Here is a 14936-nt window from a genome sequence, read left to right as displayed (position 1 = left end):
ATCGCAAAAGATACTTGGATTTGTTTAACTTTTTCTAACTGAACTTCGAATACTTCATAGATTCATATACGTACACATGGCAGAAAAAGTCTGCGTTCACCCATCTCTATTTCCTTTGCAGTGTGGAAAATTAAAAACCCTCTATTATTCAATCAATATTTTTACAGTTTTTTATTTAGTTTATTAAGAAATAACTCTTACACAAAATTCAGCATCAATAACTTAATTAAATTCAAAATAAGCTCACATTAAAGAAAAAAATAATCTAACTGAACAGAAAAACTCTACGTTCACTTCAAGAATTATGAAAGGAAAAGCAATAATATTATAGAAATTCAGGAATTCAATAGCTAGTCGGGGAGGCCTTGTCTTCTTATGACCTTCCGAAGGCGAATTTTTATTGACCTAACTAATTTTTCAGTTATTTCTGGACTTATTGCTTCCCATTCTCCCTTAAGAACATCTTTTAACTCTTCTTTGCTTGTATTAGTACGCTACCGGACTTCTCGAGTATGTCCCATAAGCGCTCTATGGGGTTTAGGTCTGGTGATTGTGGTAGTAGTTTATTAATTTCTGCTGTGTGCTTCGGGTCATTGTGTTGGAAAATAAATCTTCCACTGAGACCCGATTTATTTACCCTCCATCGAAAATTGGAGGGTGAAATCCAACCTTTTTAAGTATTTTTCGGACTGTATCCGGACATATCTGCTTATGGAACTTTTTTTCTATGTTCTTCGCAATTTGACTTGCTGTTAGTCCTGGATTAGTCCCCATAAGGTTGATTACTTTGCACATTTCTCTCCGAAAGGTTTGAATCGCGTCCGGAACGAGGCTTGGATTCGTGGGATTTTGTTTGTTTGAAGTTGTTAACCACACTTTGGGTTGATGAGTACTAATTAGCCAATAATTTTCGCGATTTACCGACGGATCTTACCATTCCAGTAACTATCGATTTTTTATCGCTAATATCTATCTCCTTTTTTTATACACAATCAAACAAAATATCTTTTTCTATCACTATTTCTGCTTAACTCATTTGAGTATAGCTACTTTAATCCCGTTAACTCACAAAGGCGCACTTCAAATCCCGCGAAATTTTGTTGCACCCTTCAAATGACTGCCTCTAAAGTAAAAGGCAATTGTTGATAATTTTGAAATTCATATATTTTTATAATCTAATGTTTTAAAACAAAGGGTGAAAATGCCATGTGTAAGTGAGGGTTGGTGGGTAGGTAGTAGGCCCATGCAGAGGTTTTCATGTTAGAGCTGATTGCAATTTAAGAGGAGAGCAATAGGTTTTTGGCGGTCGCCGTAACCGAATGGGTTGGTGCGTGACTACCATAAGGAATTCCGAATCTGCGTGAAACACCACAATGATAAACATTTTTTCTAATAGCGGTCGCCTCATGGCAGGCAATGGCAAGGTTTAAATGTTTGATAGATAGACACTTAAAAGAATAAAAACAGAAATTATTACACTCATACGGGAAGACTCTGGAGTATTGCTCGCAGCGATTTTGTAGTTCAGCACCCGAGTTTAATTTTTGGGCTTAGACTTATTATAAGCTCTAAGATTTACTATTCTACAGAATCAAGAGAAGAAGTCATTGCAATGTTTTCTCAGCGCACCCTTGGCTTCATCTTCTATAAAATATTTTGGAATTTTTAATTTGTTATCGGTACAGCGCCTTGGTTTTCGAACTGTTATAGTTTTCAATGGCCTTTTTTGAGAGAAGATATCTAGAGCAGTAAGCAAACTAAATCTAATCAAGAAAAAATTTAAAATACAAATATTTTTTCTTCAACTAAATTTGCAAAATTAAATCATTAAAAAGGAAATGAAAAAAAAGAAATAAGTAAATGATTCGTATAAAACTCGTACAAAAATCTTATAAAATAATTTGGAAACTGATTAGCTCTCGCCATTTAATATCAAATCGTATTTCAAGCAAAAATCGTACCAAAGTTCCTAGCTGTTTTTTTATATATTATAACTATATGTATGTATGTATTTACAATTGAATATATTTTTTATATCCGCTTACCTTTTATTCTTTTATAATTTTAACAATATCTGGTTTTGTTTCTTTTTTACTCTTTCAACTGGTTTCTTATGCATTTACACTTAACACCCTTTTATTTTCATTTTTTTTACTGTAATATTTCTGCGGCTTTCCACAACCTTGTTGTTGTATATGATTTTATTATTCTTCGTTCTTTCGATTGCATTTCGATTTGCTCATTTCCTTCTACTCTTTTATTTTACACCCAAGTCATCCCCTTTGTATTTCACTTCGAATGCGAAACGATGGAATGTGAAATGGCTGAATGTGATAACATCGAATGGGAAATGCCTGATATCTCCGCATCCGTTGGCCCTTCAACACTGCACACTGAGTCCTCGGGTGTGCGTGAGGGTTCGGCTTCGGTGATTTCAATATCCTGATGGTGTTTGTTGCTACGATGTTTGGCACTTAAAGCCTGTGAGATGCAAAAAACATAAACGAAAAGTAAAATTATTTATATTTATAAACATTTTTTGCTTCCGAATAAAGGAAATATGCATTAGGTATGAACATCTATGTATTAGTCTTTCTAGTACTGTGTTGGTATGCATTTGCTATTTTGAAAGAAATAAAATTTTGTACAAATGCAAATATGCATTATATATGTATGTATGTATATAAAAAATCTATAACATAAATATCAACAACGAGTGCATGCATTTACGTGCGATTTTTACCCTGAAAGCAAACTATTACCCTGAAAACAAAAACTATTGTTATGTAACGTATGTTCAAATGTAGCAAAAATTGTTTACACTCAACAATAAAAATATACGTACACAAATGTTGCTTATATTTTGGAAAAGGAGCTATCGGAAAAGGGACTTTTAATATACATATGTATGTACACAAGTGGTAAGGTTTAGAAAATTACATAGAGAAAAGTATCGAAGGAAGGCAGATAAGAAAGTGTGCTGCGTCTAAGTGGTAAACTACTAAAATTTAATGTTGGGTTGGGTTATACTTCGATCGGACTGTAGCTCTAGATGTCAACTGTCATCGAAAAGTTTCCTAATCAGTAAAAAGTGTTCAATCAGAACTAAATATTTTGATCCATATAATTAGTTTGTTTTAAATAGTGAAATCATAAAAAGAAATGAAATCTGTCAACAAAATTGGTTTCTTCAATTAAGACACATTTGTGATTTTTTTACCTTAGCAAAACACCATCTCTACAAGATAATTTTATGTAAAATTCTTTGGTAACTTAAACACCTCGTAGTAAACATAAATAGTGTCGTATATTTAATCTATGTATCTACTTTTATTTATATAAATCCAATATTTCGAAAATTTAATTAAGTTAAGTTGACGTTAAGGGCGGCAGTGGTGCATGTTCTACACGCCCCAGTGATGCCAATACATGCAGTTCTTTGGCCTCTCTGATTAAGTGGTGTTATAGCCCTTTTGAAGAACTTCCCACCAAAATTAGTAGAACCACTAAGTTGTGCATCCAGAGTGTGACACGTGGCTTGAGATCCCATTTTTTGCCGAACATAAATTTAGAGGAGAAAGCTACCTAAGCTGACCTTCTTAACTCGATTTTCGATGTACAGCTTCCAATGAAGCTTGGGGTATTACACCAAGAAACTTGACTTCCGGCGAGAGTGTAAGAAACTGGTTGCGTAATCTAGGGAGTCTAAAGGTGAAGGTTTGTATTTTCTGATGAATAACATGAGCTACGTTTTATCAGGGTTGACTCTACGACCACAATTGGTAGCCCATCGACTGAGTACAACCAATGCTCCTTACAAAACTTCAGCCATGACTGAGGAGAAGGTCTCTGAAACCAATACGACCAAGCATAAGCTACCACACTTATCCCACCCCTGTTTAAACGGGTTAGAACTTCGTCAATAAGTACTAGCCAAATGAAAGAAATGAAGTTATGATTCAAAGTTTTTTTTTGCTGGAATATTAGAGCAACTGCAGGTATTGTGGTATAGGCGGGTATATCCAGGGTTGCCGGTAAAGCCGTCCTGGATACCTTAGGTACTTTAGTTAACAAGACATTTTAGTTTTTAAAATAATTTGCAGAATAATTCCCACACAAATAGTTGTTTTTTAATGATCATCAAGCAGTCATTTTCAACTGCCAGGACTTAGCACAAATTTTATTGATGTTTTTTATTAATTGCCTTTTACGTGAAGCAAATATTTTTTTTCAAATCGAATTTCTTGAAAATGGTTAAGTTTTTTACATCATGTTATTTAACAAAATTAGTCAGAAATTACCTAAGGAATAATGCCCGTAAACATCTAGGCCAACTCTCACGGTCATCCTGTATTTCTTTTTCATATACATATGTATATAAATCCCCTTTAGGAGATATCAAAGTATGTTTTGAGAAAAAGTTAGTTGTAAAGATTGAAATTCTTTCACTTAGATACTTTTGCGAGTTGAAGCTGAAGGGAGTTCAGAGCCTCGCAGGCTTATATATAACTGAGTCACGAAGCGCCATTCCCACAGGAGTACTAGAAGAAATACTAAAACTGTAACTAAACGGCTTAGCCGCAAAGAACTCAGCGGAGACGTCGGATTACGAAATCACAGATATCTTGGTCGAGGTTTGGTCGAGCTTCTCCTCCAATTCGTGATGTCTGCCTCCATTTATTTTTTTCTACAAATGCCGTTTTATGCCGTTTAAGAATGGCACAAATATACTCGGTAGTTTGCCGTTGCTTATTTATTTCTTTATTAGAATTAATGTATGCTATTAAAAGTAATAGGAGGACAGGGTCTGCCACTCGATAATTTGGTAAAGGAGTCTGTGTTATTATTGGTAAATTATATTAAATCACGGTAGTTAAGTAACAATCTTTTAAAAATTATTTAAAACAATTATATTGGCGACAGAAGCAGTAGCTAGTAAACCAGAAGGTTTATTGGATCCGAAGTGTTTCTTCCTGATACTTTCTAAGGTGCGACAATCGTTCAAAAGATGGTCAGTTGATGGGTTATTACCGCAAAATGGGCATCATTGTTGGGTACCACCTGTTGGTGCGTCAGTTTGTATGTCCTATTCTGCCTAAACGCATTCCATTTAGCCAGTTTAAAGGGTCGATATTCCTTTTATATGTCTGTGTAAATCAGATTCTGATTAAAATGGAAACAATGGGTTTGTTGATGGCATTAAGCCGTTGCTTAATGAATGGTGATCCTTATTAGAGCATTTCTTATGATATACTGTTTGATGTACAAAATAGGTTTCGAAAACTTGGTAAACTAGTGAGAGTCACACACAAACTCATTCGTCTAGAGCGGCCGTATTGCATTTATAATTAGCTTAAATTGAACTTGAGTATCTAGAAATGCGGGTAAAAATTAGAATTCAACATAACTATTTTAAAATATACCTAATTATGTACTAGCAAAAATAATCGTGCCTTTCTCAAAGAGCGTTCAGATGTTTGTCATCGTTGTTATCTTTCGTTTGATTGAAAACCAACACATAACTCAGAATTTTCTCCCACAAAAGAAGAAAACAAATGAAGCAACTGTCAAAAATTGCTTTAAGATTGGAAATACGAATAAGAAGAGCAAAGCGTGTCGCCAGGAGACAAATTCGCTTCCCTCTTCCGCGGCCGTCCTTCACCCTGGAACAAAATGCTTCCCTTCCAAATGTTTCCCTGTGTAAATGGGCACTAATACACAGCACACAACAACTTAGAAAACTTATTGAATTACACTACAGTATTGAATAAACAGGGTTCTCACGAACATACATTGAATGGATTTACAATTAGATTTTTAAAGAAAAGGAAAAGAAGAGGGTTTGGTGTAGGACAGCACGATTTCACTTCAATTAGTTAATATGTACTGGGATATAGTAGGATTTTATTTAGGTTTATTATCTACATAAGAGGGGGGAATTTTACGTTGTTAGCTCGGTTCTTACCTTATCTTTGCTTCCTTTCTTCTACGATGTAACGAAATTAGTAACGAAAACATTAACGATAAATTAATGATGAACACATGTAGAATTGTATACAAATAGTTTACAAAAATAGGTTTTTATGATTTTTTTCAAGGGATAATAATTTATGTATGCACTACGTATTTGTATTTATATATAAGTATATAGCGAAGTGTATTTAGTAACAACTCAATTATAACTATTTCAATGAAATAAAACTATACATATATGTATGTACATATATCCGTAATTTGTTGATTGTAACTTAGAAAAATTGATGGTATGGATTATTCGAAGTATAATATAATAAATAACATAATTTTATGAATTTAATGGAAATAGTTTTGTAAAGTATGTTAATCCTACGAAGTTTATTTGGAATAGTTCTTTGGTCATATGGATATACAAGTACATATTCTTCGGGCAGTTGTATATACATACACATATTTTTGGGACATAATACTTATTTTGTAGGATATTTGTTGGAAAATTGTACACAAGAGGATACTTGGAAATGTATACAATTTTTCCACTTAAACTATTTGTAGGTACTCGTATGTGCTTCTGGTATAGTTTAATATTTCTATATTTAATATGTATGATAACTTACTTGTAACGAAAATCGACGATGCCCAGCTTTCCGCCCACCACGTCGCTTACTTATATGCGGATTGTCTTGACGTAAGGTTTTATTCTTTAAAATTTCGAGTTGTGTATACAGTCTGCAATATTTAAAAGTAGGCATTTAAGTTTTGAACAATTTTGTTCAACAAATTCTTACATACCTTTTGAGTTCAGCACGTATATCCTCTGGGCTCATTTCGGCAATAGTTAGTTCACCAATATCGGGATCACCCAAACATAGACCAGCATAACCACCGCCAAGGCGTTGGGGATCATTGACCTTGAAAGCATCCACAGGTAAACGTATTGATAGATTCATGGGCAAGGGGACCTGCAAGCTATGAATTTGCAACAAATACCGCCAAAACACACGAGGAAGGTAACGAAAAAAGTAACAAGGACAATAACAACAATAAAAAAATATAAAAATACACACGAAGACCGTATGTATGACTAACGGAGAGTTAAATGAAATAAAGAAATGAAGTGAAATTGAAAAATTATGTTACTAAATGGAAGGATAGATCGTTAGAGGTAGTGTTTCAGAGAAGAGTAAAAAATTGGCTTAAACAATGCTGTAAAAATAAAAGGGCCCATACACCACTTCAGCATGCTGGATGTAATTCATTGAAGAAGCACATGCTAAACATCGCTCTGCATTAAATTTCGCTTTTTTCTATCTATCTACCTTTGTTAGTTTTCTTTTTACGACAATATCTGGACAATAGAGATATGAATTGCCGCGTTTGTCTTTATTCTTAACGATCTCCTCCGCCTACTGAATATTGTAAACGCATGCTGGTGCGGTATGTACACCGAGCTTGATGACGCTAGCATGCTGGTGTCGTGTGTGGGCCTCTTAAATGAGATTATTGTATGTAGTAAGAATGGATTAAAAAAAGTAATAAAACTAATGAAACGAAAAACACCGTTAGAGTTACAAAAGTAGTATAAAATGAGCAATGAAATTGACTAGGTACGTAATGAAGGGGGGTAAGTAGGTGATTTCTTACAACTTATGATCAGGACATTGTTGAGAGATCAGTTTTTGTTTTTGTTTTAGAAAGTTTGTGCTGGATGAGAAAGATCGCGTGTTTGGTATAGAGTTGTAGTTGGTATAAAAGCAGTTAAGATACAGTGTTGGATCGTTGGCGCAAAAATGAAAACGAAAAAATACATAACAAAATTAAAATAAATTAAGCAATAAAATAAATGAACAGTATAATAAATATAAAATTTTGCTTTTAGGTAAGTATACTCCTTTGAATGCGCGAGTTGTTTTCTTTGGAGCTACTTGTGACTTTTCGTAAATGACATAAATAATTAATTGAAAATGGCCCCACATGTAAAATTGGCTGCGGCTGTTTTAGCTAACCGCAAGGAGGACTTGGAACGAAGGAGATTTTTGAGAACATTGTCTGCAAATTTTCATTTTATTGAAACGCTTTGTCAGGAACAGTTTGTGTTTGGTTCTACTAAATCTTCGTTTTCGTGCCTCCCTATTTGTTTTTGCCCACGGATTATACATATGAATATTGTACAATATTTCGCGCCCCTGTACCATATTGCGAAGAAAAAGTATAAACAGCGGCTTGATAGAAAACTACTTTTCACCTTACTGTTGTGCAGTACAAAATGTTTTCTTTGAGAAAGAATTTCAAGCTAGAAATCACGAAAAATTATTACCAGAAAAATCTGAAAATTGAGATGGTATTACACTTCCTCTTAGAATTTTCTGAATATATTTCCTGATTTTTTGATCTCTGAGACAATAGAACTGCAACTCTTATTAACTGTGAATTGTGGAATGCAGAGGGGGTCGTCTATTTACAGAAATTTACAAAAAACTGCAAATTTATATCACTTAAAAAATGAGCTTTTTAGGAATTAGTTTTCGGGAAAAGAAATCCATCATCGGTAGATGGCTGTAGTGATTAATATCTCGTAAAGTATCGATTCAACAAGTTCGTTGGCAAAGTGATATTTCACACTAAACAAATTCTTTTGCTGTTGTTGTTGTTGTTGTAGCAGCATAAACATTCCCCCTACCTACATACGGGGAATGCTGCTGGAGTGACAGTCCTTGGCCGGATATAAATCCGGGTCGTTTCGGTAACGCAGAACCGACTGTCGTGGAAACGAAATTCTTTTGCTGCTTTTTGTTTGTTCCATTCAGTTGTGAGTTACAGTGTGTTAACAATGGAAGTCAATAAAGAGAAAATTCGGTACCATTACGAATGGTGTTCATGGTGCCGATACTGCAGCAGCTAATTAGGTGCAATTTTAACTTCGTCAATTCCGTTCAGGAATTTTTGATGTTGAAGAAAATGTCGATAATGTCGATAAATTCACAGAAATAATCGAAGTTGAGCGGAATGTTAGTAGTCGCAGCATCGCCCAGGACAATAAAAACATCGACAATAAAACGGTTTTAAACCATTTACGCAAAAGCATTCCCCAAAAATAATGAATTTTGTAATCAATAATTGTTATAATTTTATTCAGCAATTATAAGATACGACTCGACAGCTAGCCACCGATGCTTGCCATTGAAAAGTTAGTGTAGTCAAAGTCACGAATGCTGAATTTATGTTTAACCTTTTAATAGACAAATGAAAACATCATCCTGAAAAATGTTCTGTATCGCTTCATACACCTCTCCCTATTATACAACTTTTTTGTCTAGTATGTCAAGTTGATTTGGGATTTTTATATTTATCAGTTTATCGATAATTTACCCATTTGTGTTCAGCAAACAAATGCTACAAGGAGTGAATCGGTTCTCGAGTTAATTGGAATGAGTCATTTACTAAAGAAAATATTTAACTTAAGGAAATGCAAAATCTTTCAAGCTCGAGCTTATTTTTTAAATTCATATTAAACACATATTTTGGATGGGAACCTGTTCTTTGGCATACATACATACGTAGTAGAGGATCTATAATTTGTGAATGGTAAATTATTTTTTTTTTTCCAAATATCCGCCGTCTGTATGCTTACGGATGACAATTCTTTTGGAGAAATTTTCGATTAAATTTGGCATAAATGGGGCTCTAACTCCAAAATTAATTTCGCACCAGATATTATCTTGCAAAGCTTACGTTTTTTCTCGCGCCAATAAAGCCAGGAGTAGGCTTAGCGTCGAGATCTAAAATTGACCAACTACAGGAAAAATTCATCAACTGAATAAACATTTGGGGGTACGAGTAATCGTATACCATTACAAATTATTTATTGGGAGATGATAGAGCATACATATAGTTTCCTTTAAAAAAAAGAATTTTTCTGACAGGCTATGGAAGATATTTGGCGGCTGCCGTAGCCGAATGGGTTGGTGCGTGATTACCATTTGGGATTCACAGAGAGGTCGTTGGTTCGAATCTCGGTGAAAGCAAAATTAATAAAAACATTTTTCTAATAGCAGTCGCCCCTCGGCAGGCAATGGCAAACCTCCGAGTGTATTTCTGCCATGAAAAAGCTCCTCATAAAAATATCTGCCGTTCGGAGTCGGCTTGAAACTGTAGGCCCCTCCATTTGTGGAACAACATCAAGGCGCACACCACAAATAGGAGGAGGAGCTCGGCCAAACACCTAACAGAAGTGTACGCGCCAATTATTTATTTTTTTTTTATGGAAGATATTTATATCAGAAATTGCTTATGTTTTTATACCAAACTAACTTTACATTTATGATTTTATATGAAACTCTGAGATATTATGGCAGATTATTATTCCCGTTAATTTCGTTTGCAATAAAACTGGCAAAAAAATACTTGACAATCTGTGCTTAATATTTCTCGATAATGCAATCGAAAATGGTAAGCGCATCCCAGCCGCATTTTGGAAGCAAAATGTCGATTTGCCATTATAAACCTTCCGCCAGGGAATGTCACTTCAGTAGTATTCTCCAAACAATTATAGAGAATATTCTTGCTGTTACAACAGCAACAACAATTATTTTATTCTTTACTGAGCTAGCCGGCTAAAATTTCTCGATTAACTGTTTTACAACTTGCTCTGTGTATGATCATAATAACCAAAAGTATCAAATTTTTGTGGAACTATAAATTGTCACAGAAAACACTGCAACTATTTGCATTCGAATCTCAAATTAATATTGGTAAATTGTAGATTTTCTACTTAACATCTGTCAAAAGAAATGCCATCGAACTGTGACAGCTGTCAAAACAAAACTGCTTTCTAAAAAGATACTTGAACTTGAAAGTCTTTGTTTTTACCGCTAAAATTTATAAAAGCCAAAATATTAAAAAAATGTTTTATAAAACGATATTGTATGGAAATTCAAGTTCGTAAATTATATTGAAGTTTAGTATTTAAGTTTTGATGAATAACGGTGCCAGTGTAAATGCGAAAAATATTAAAATTTATACTATATAGGGATGTAAAGAATTTTTGAATTTAAGAAATTAAAACGGAATACAATAAACATAATTATTTTATTAATTTATTCTTGAAAACTTATAAAAAAAGAAAGAAATAAATATATACACAAATATTTATTTTTTAATATGAGTTTCTTCGTATATGCTTCAGAAAAGATTTAGAGAGAGTGAGCAGATTTAATAGTTGTTCTGAGCGCTACTTTTATAGTATTATGTTAATATACTAAGGTCATTGAGAAATATGTATGTATGCAATTGGTTCTTAGGTTCCGCAAGGATTGACATTCAAAGACACATATTTTTTCGTTTGGCTTACTATGTTGCCTAGAGGAATTTTCTTGGTAGGCAACCGATTTTCATTGGAGCAATTGAAACGATTTAAGAAAGAAAATCTATTTAAAAGGATGCAGTTAGTAAGGGTCAAGACCAGGGAAAAATATTTGATGCAAGAAGCGGCAAAATAAATTGAAAAGTGTTCCGTAATACAATAAACATGCAGAAGTGAGATTTAAGATATGATTTTAAAATATTATGAAAAGATAATATCAGCTTTTACAGCGGTTAGATTGTTAATCGGAGTTTAGCAGAAAAATACAGTAAAATTTATGTATAAATGAATCAACGTAAACATCAAGTCACGATTTCGTGCCATAGTTGTAAAAAAAAACTAAACCCTAAATAACACAGTTTAGAATCATGGTGGAATATTAAAGGTGACGTAATAAGGCAGTTATCCCTGTTCCTTTTATGACATTCGGCCGACTTTTATTTTACAAAGTTGCCTTTATTCGTTTGATGTTTCGTGTGTTGCTTTTTTGGATCAATGTACATATATAGGGTGCATGCGGTATTTGAAGACAACTTGAGAGTAAAACTAATTAGCTTTTATTTTGAATAGAATTTAATGAAATTTCATAGATTTTTTATGCAACATCAACTTATTATATATATTGTATTTAGGGCTCAATTTTTTTATTATCTTCACAATAGAATTATTTTTTCTTTAATTTTCCGTTTGTACTTTTGAGGAAAAAATAGTAAAATATGTGAATGTAATTTATTTGTGAATAAAATACTAAAAATGTCTAAGTCAATCTGTGCAATTTGAAAAAAAAAGTGGACAGCTGAAGGCGAATGTTTGTTCCATGTACTAGCGGTGATCCACTTACCCAGCATTCTAGAGTATGCAGGCATGCAAAATGCTTAGGGAACCCGGGAGCGAGGGAGATATTAATATTTTTTCCGATAGTCAAGCTGCAAACAAGGCACTGGCGATAAAATCGGCCTCAAGATCAATGTCCTTAAGCCTACTTATAGTTTCATGGCTGTATGTAGAAGAAATATTTACAATAATTTAATCTTATCTTAGGTGAACTCATAGAAAGAGTGTTCAAATTCAGAAACCTTGGATGTTCGATTAATGAGAACTGGGACTGCACCGAAGAAATTTAGACACGAATACAAGTGACAAGATCAGCATTCTGCAACTATAAAAAAGTTCTCTGCAGTCATGAAATCAACAGGTAGTTTAAAACTCGTTTCGTCAAATGCTACGTATGGTCAATGCCATGGGGATATGGACCCTTAAAGTGGCTGACATGAACAGGATCGACGCCTGTGACGTTTCAACAGTGAAGTTCTTCGCCGAATAAACCGGAGTAGGCAGCTTCTCACAGCGCGGTGAAGCAAAGGAAGACATATTACGTAGGGCCTATTCTACGAACTCGCAAGAACAAAATATTGCAACTCATCCCGCAAGGTTAAATAAATAGAAGGAAGACGAAGTATTGGAAGAAAACAAAATATCATGGTCGTGTAATGTGGAGAGGCATAGGAAACATCAGAGAGTTCTGGAATGTGGCAAGAGACAGAGAAGCTTTTAACGAATTCACAAACAATATTTTTCAGAAACTTTTAACTTTAAATTGTAATTCGAAAATGAACATGTAAATAAAGAAGAATAATTATTTTTAGTTGTGGGAATATTTGCAAAAGTGGCAAAGAGGCAAAGAGGATAACAGTGTCTTAAATTTCTGTTCTCTACCCCTTTTAGAAAATCTAAGAAACACCCTCTTCCCATAAGCCAGTGCCAAATTTTTCGTACTGTCTTATTACTTCACTTTTGAATACTTGAATATTGATAAGTTTGATTTTTCGAAAATGATATTCCAGCCATGGGAGACTGTTTTCTTTTTATTGTTGGCCGTTTTTTTATTTTCATGTTCAATTTATTCAATTTATTTAATATTAAACATGCTTTCAGTGCAAATTTATCTACTCAGTAAGGAGTTGTCTAAGTGTGTATGGTATACGTAAGTAAGTACAACAGCTATGAGGACCACATACAGCAACATGCACTTTTTGATTAGTCCAACCATTTACCGGAATGTATTTAATTAGAAATAAAAAAATTAAATTTGTATTAACGGATGTTGCAGTTGAAACTATAAAATAACTAAAACAAACGCACGCAGAACACTTGCAGCAACTTCATAGCTCGACTTGATTTTTTTCGCTTTTTTGCAGGATTAGTTAATTTTGTAAGTAAGTTTTATATTTATATTTTTCACATTACATAACTTAAACTAAAATTGAACAGAAACCTTTACATTAAAAATACAAAGCATTTAAGAAACAAAAGCCGTTCCATTGTCACGTATTTACATTTGTTCTTAAAAAATTGAGTAGCGATTTTTTCAACTTTATGGGAGACTCACTAGCTCAATGGCTCATTAATTTTCATTTTTATTCTATATCATTAAACAAAATTTTGAACTAAAAAATATTTTTAGGCATATATGTATGTACTATTTGAAATGAAAGCGCAAAATGAATCATGTTCAAATTCAAGTTTAATTCATTATGTCTCAATAATAAAGGGATTTCCAATAACAGGTGTTAGGTGTTAAACAAGAGAGATGATTAACGATTTTTTATGGCCGGAATTGGATGGTATTGATCTGGACAACGTTTATTTTTAACAAGACGGCGCTACGTGCCACACAAGCAACGAAACCATTGATCTTTTACGGGAAAAGTTTTCGGGCCGTGTTATCGCTCGAAGAGGGGATCACAATTAGCCACCGAGATCTTGTGATTTAACACCTTGTGACTTTTTTCTTTGGAGCCACGTGAAAGAGAAGGTCTACGCCAGCAGCCCAGGGTCGATTTAAGACCTCAAAGATGATATTCATGAGGCTATCGAGGACATAGGGCAGCCACTTTGCAATTCGGTTATGGCAAATTTTATGAAAAGGATATTCTCCTGTAAACGTGGTCGTGCTGGTCATTTGCCTGATGTTCTTTTCCACTATTAATGGCATACCTTCCTCTTTATAATGAAATAAACATCCGATCATTTATATAAAAAAATAACATTTTTTTTAATATCAAAATAACACCTCTTATTAGATAACCCTATACTTAAAGCTCTATGAAGCTTTCCTCTATAGAAAAAGAACTGTAGAACTTTGACGAAAACTTGAAGCTTATAGGCATATTGGGGGATGAATATGAAATTTGAAAAGACTGCTTAATTGATATCAGCCGTAAATCGTTTAATAATTTAACAGAGTTTCGAGATTAATGTAGGACTTCTTTAATTTAGTTCTTAATTTAAGTGGAATGAAAGTTCAATTTAAGCTCATAATTAGTGCTCTACACAACATGATGTTTTTTTCATACCGGAGTATTATCAAACCTTATTACTGGGTGGAAGACATTTAACAGTCGAAGCCAGTTTTATCAAAAATCTAAGCTTCTTCCAATTGAACATATATACTTTTACAAAAACTATAAATTATATAAGAAAAGATTTCATTCGTCCAAACAACCAAATTCTAATCGTTTTGATAAAAAACTTTGAGCTTTAAAGAAATTCTTAATTTTAATAATTCCTAATCGGATTTTCGTTTTCAGTTTTCTGG

At 33.6% G+C, this 14936-nt stretch overlaps 1 protein-coding gene across 2 annotated transcripts in view; it reads right to left on the bottom strand.

The window, feature by feature from the left end:
• Positions 1–2025: 2025 nt before the first annotated feature.
• Positions 2026–14936, bottom strand: part of LOC129247182 (probable G-protein coupled receptor 158) — a 146146-nt gene continuing 133235 nt past the window's right edge. The window contains exons 12-15 of one of the 2 annotated variants that reach the window (XM_054886174.1): positions 6769–6938; positions 6594–6705; positions 5966–5986; positions 2026–2481 (exon numbers count right to left, since the gene is read on the bottom strand). In XM_054886174.1, the coding sequence (XP_054742149.1) occupies positions 2290–2481; positions 5966–5986; positions 6594–6705; positions 6769–6938 (495 nt within the window). In that variant the 3' untranslated portion in view covers positions 2026–2289. The remainder of the gene's footprint in view (positions 2482–5965; positions 5987–6593; positions 6706–6768; positions 6939–14936) is intronic. The other variant, XM_054886175.1, reaches the window with a different exon arrangement.

The sequence above is a fragment of the Anastrepha obliqua genome, chromosome 5, assembly GCF_027943255.1.
Source record: "Anastrepha obliqua isolate idAnaObli1 chromosome 5, idAnaObli1_1.0, whole genome shotgun sequence".
NCBI lineage: Eukaryota > Metazoa > Arthropoda > Insecta > Diptera > Tephritidae > Anastrepha > Anastrepha obliqua.
This window is presented reverse-complemented; position numbering and strand designations above follow the sequence as displayed.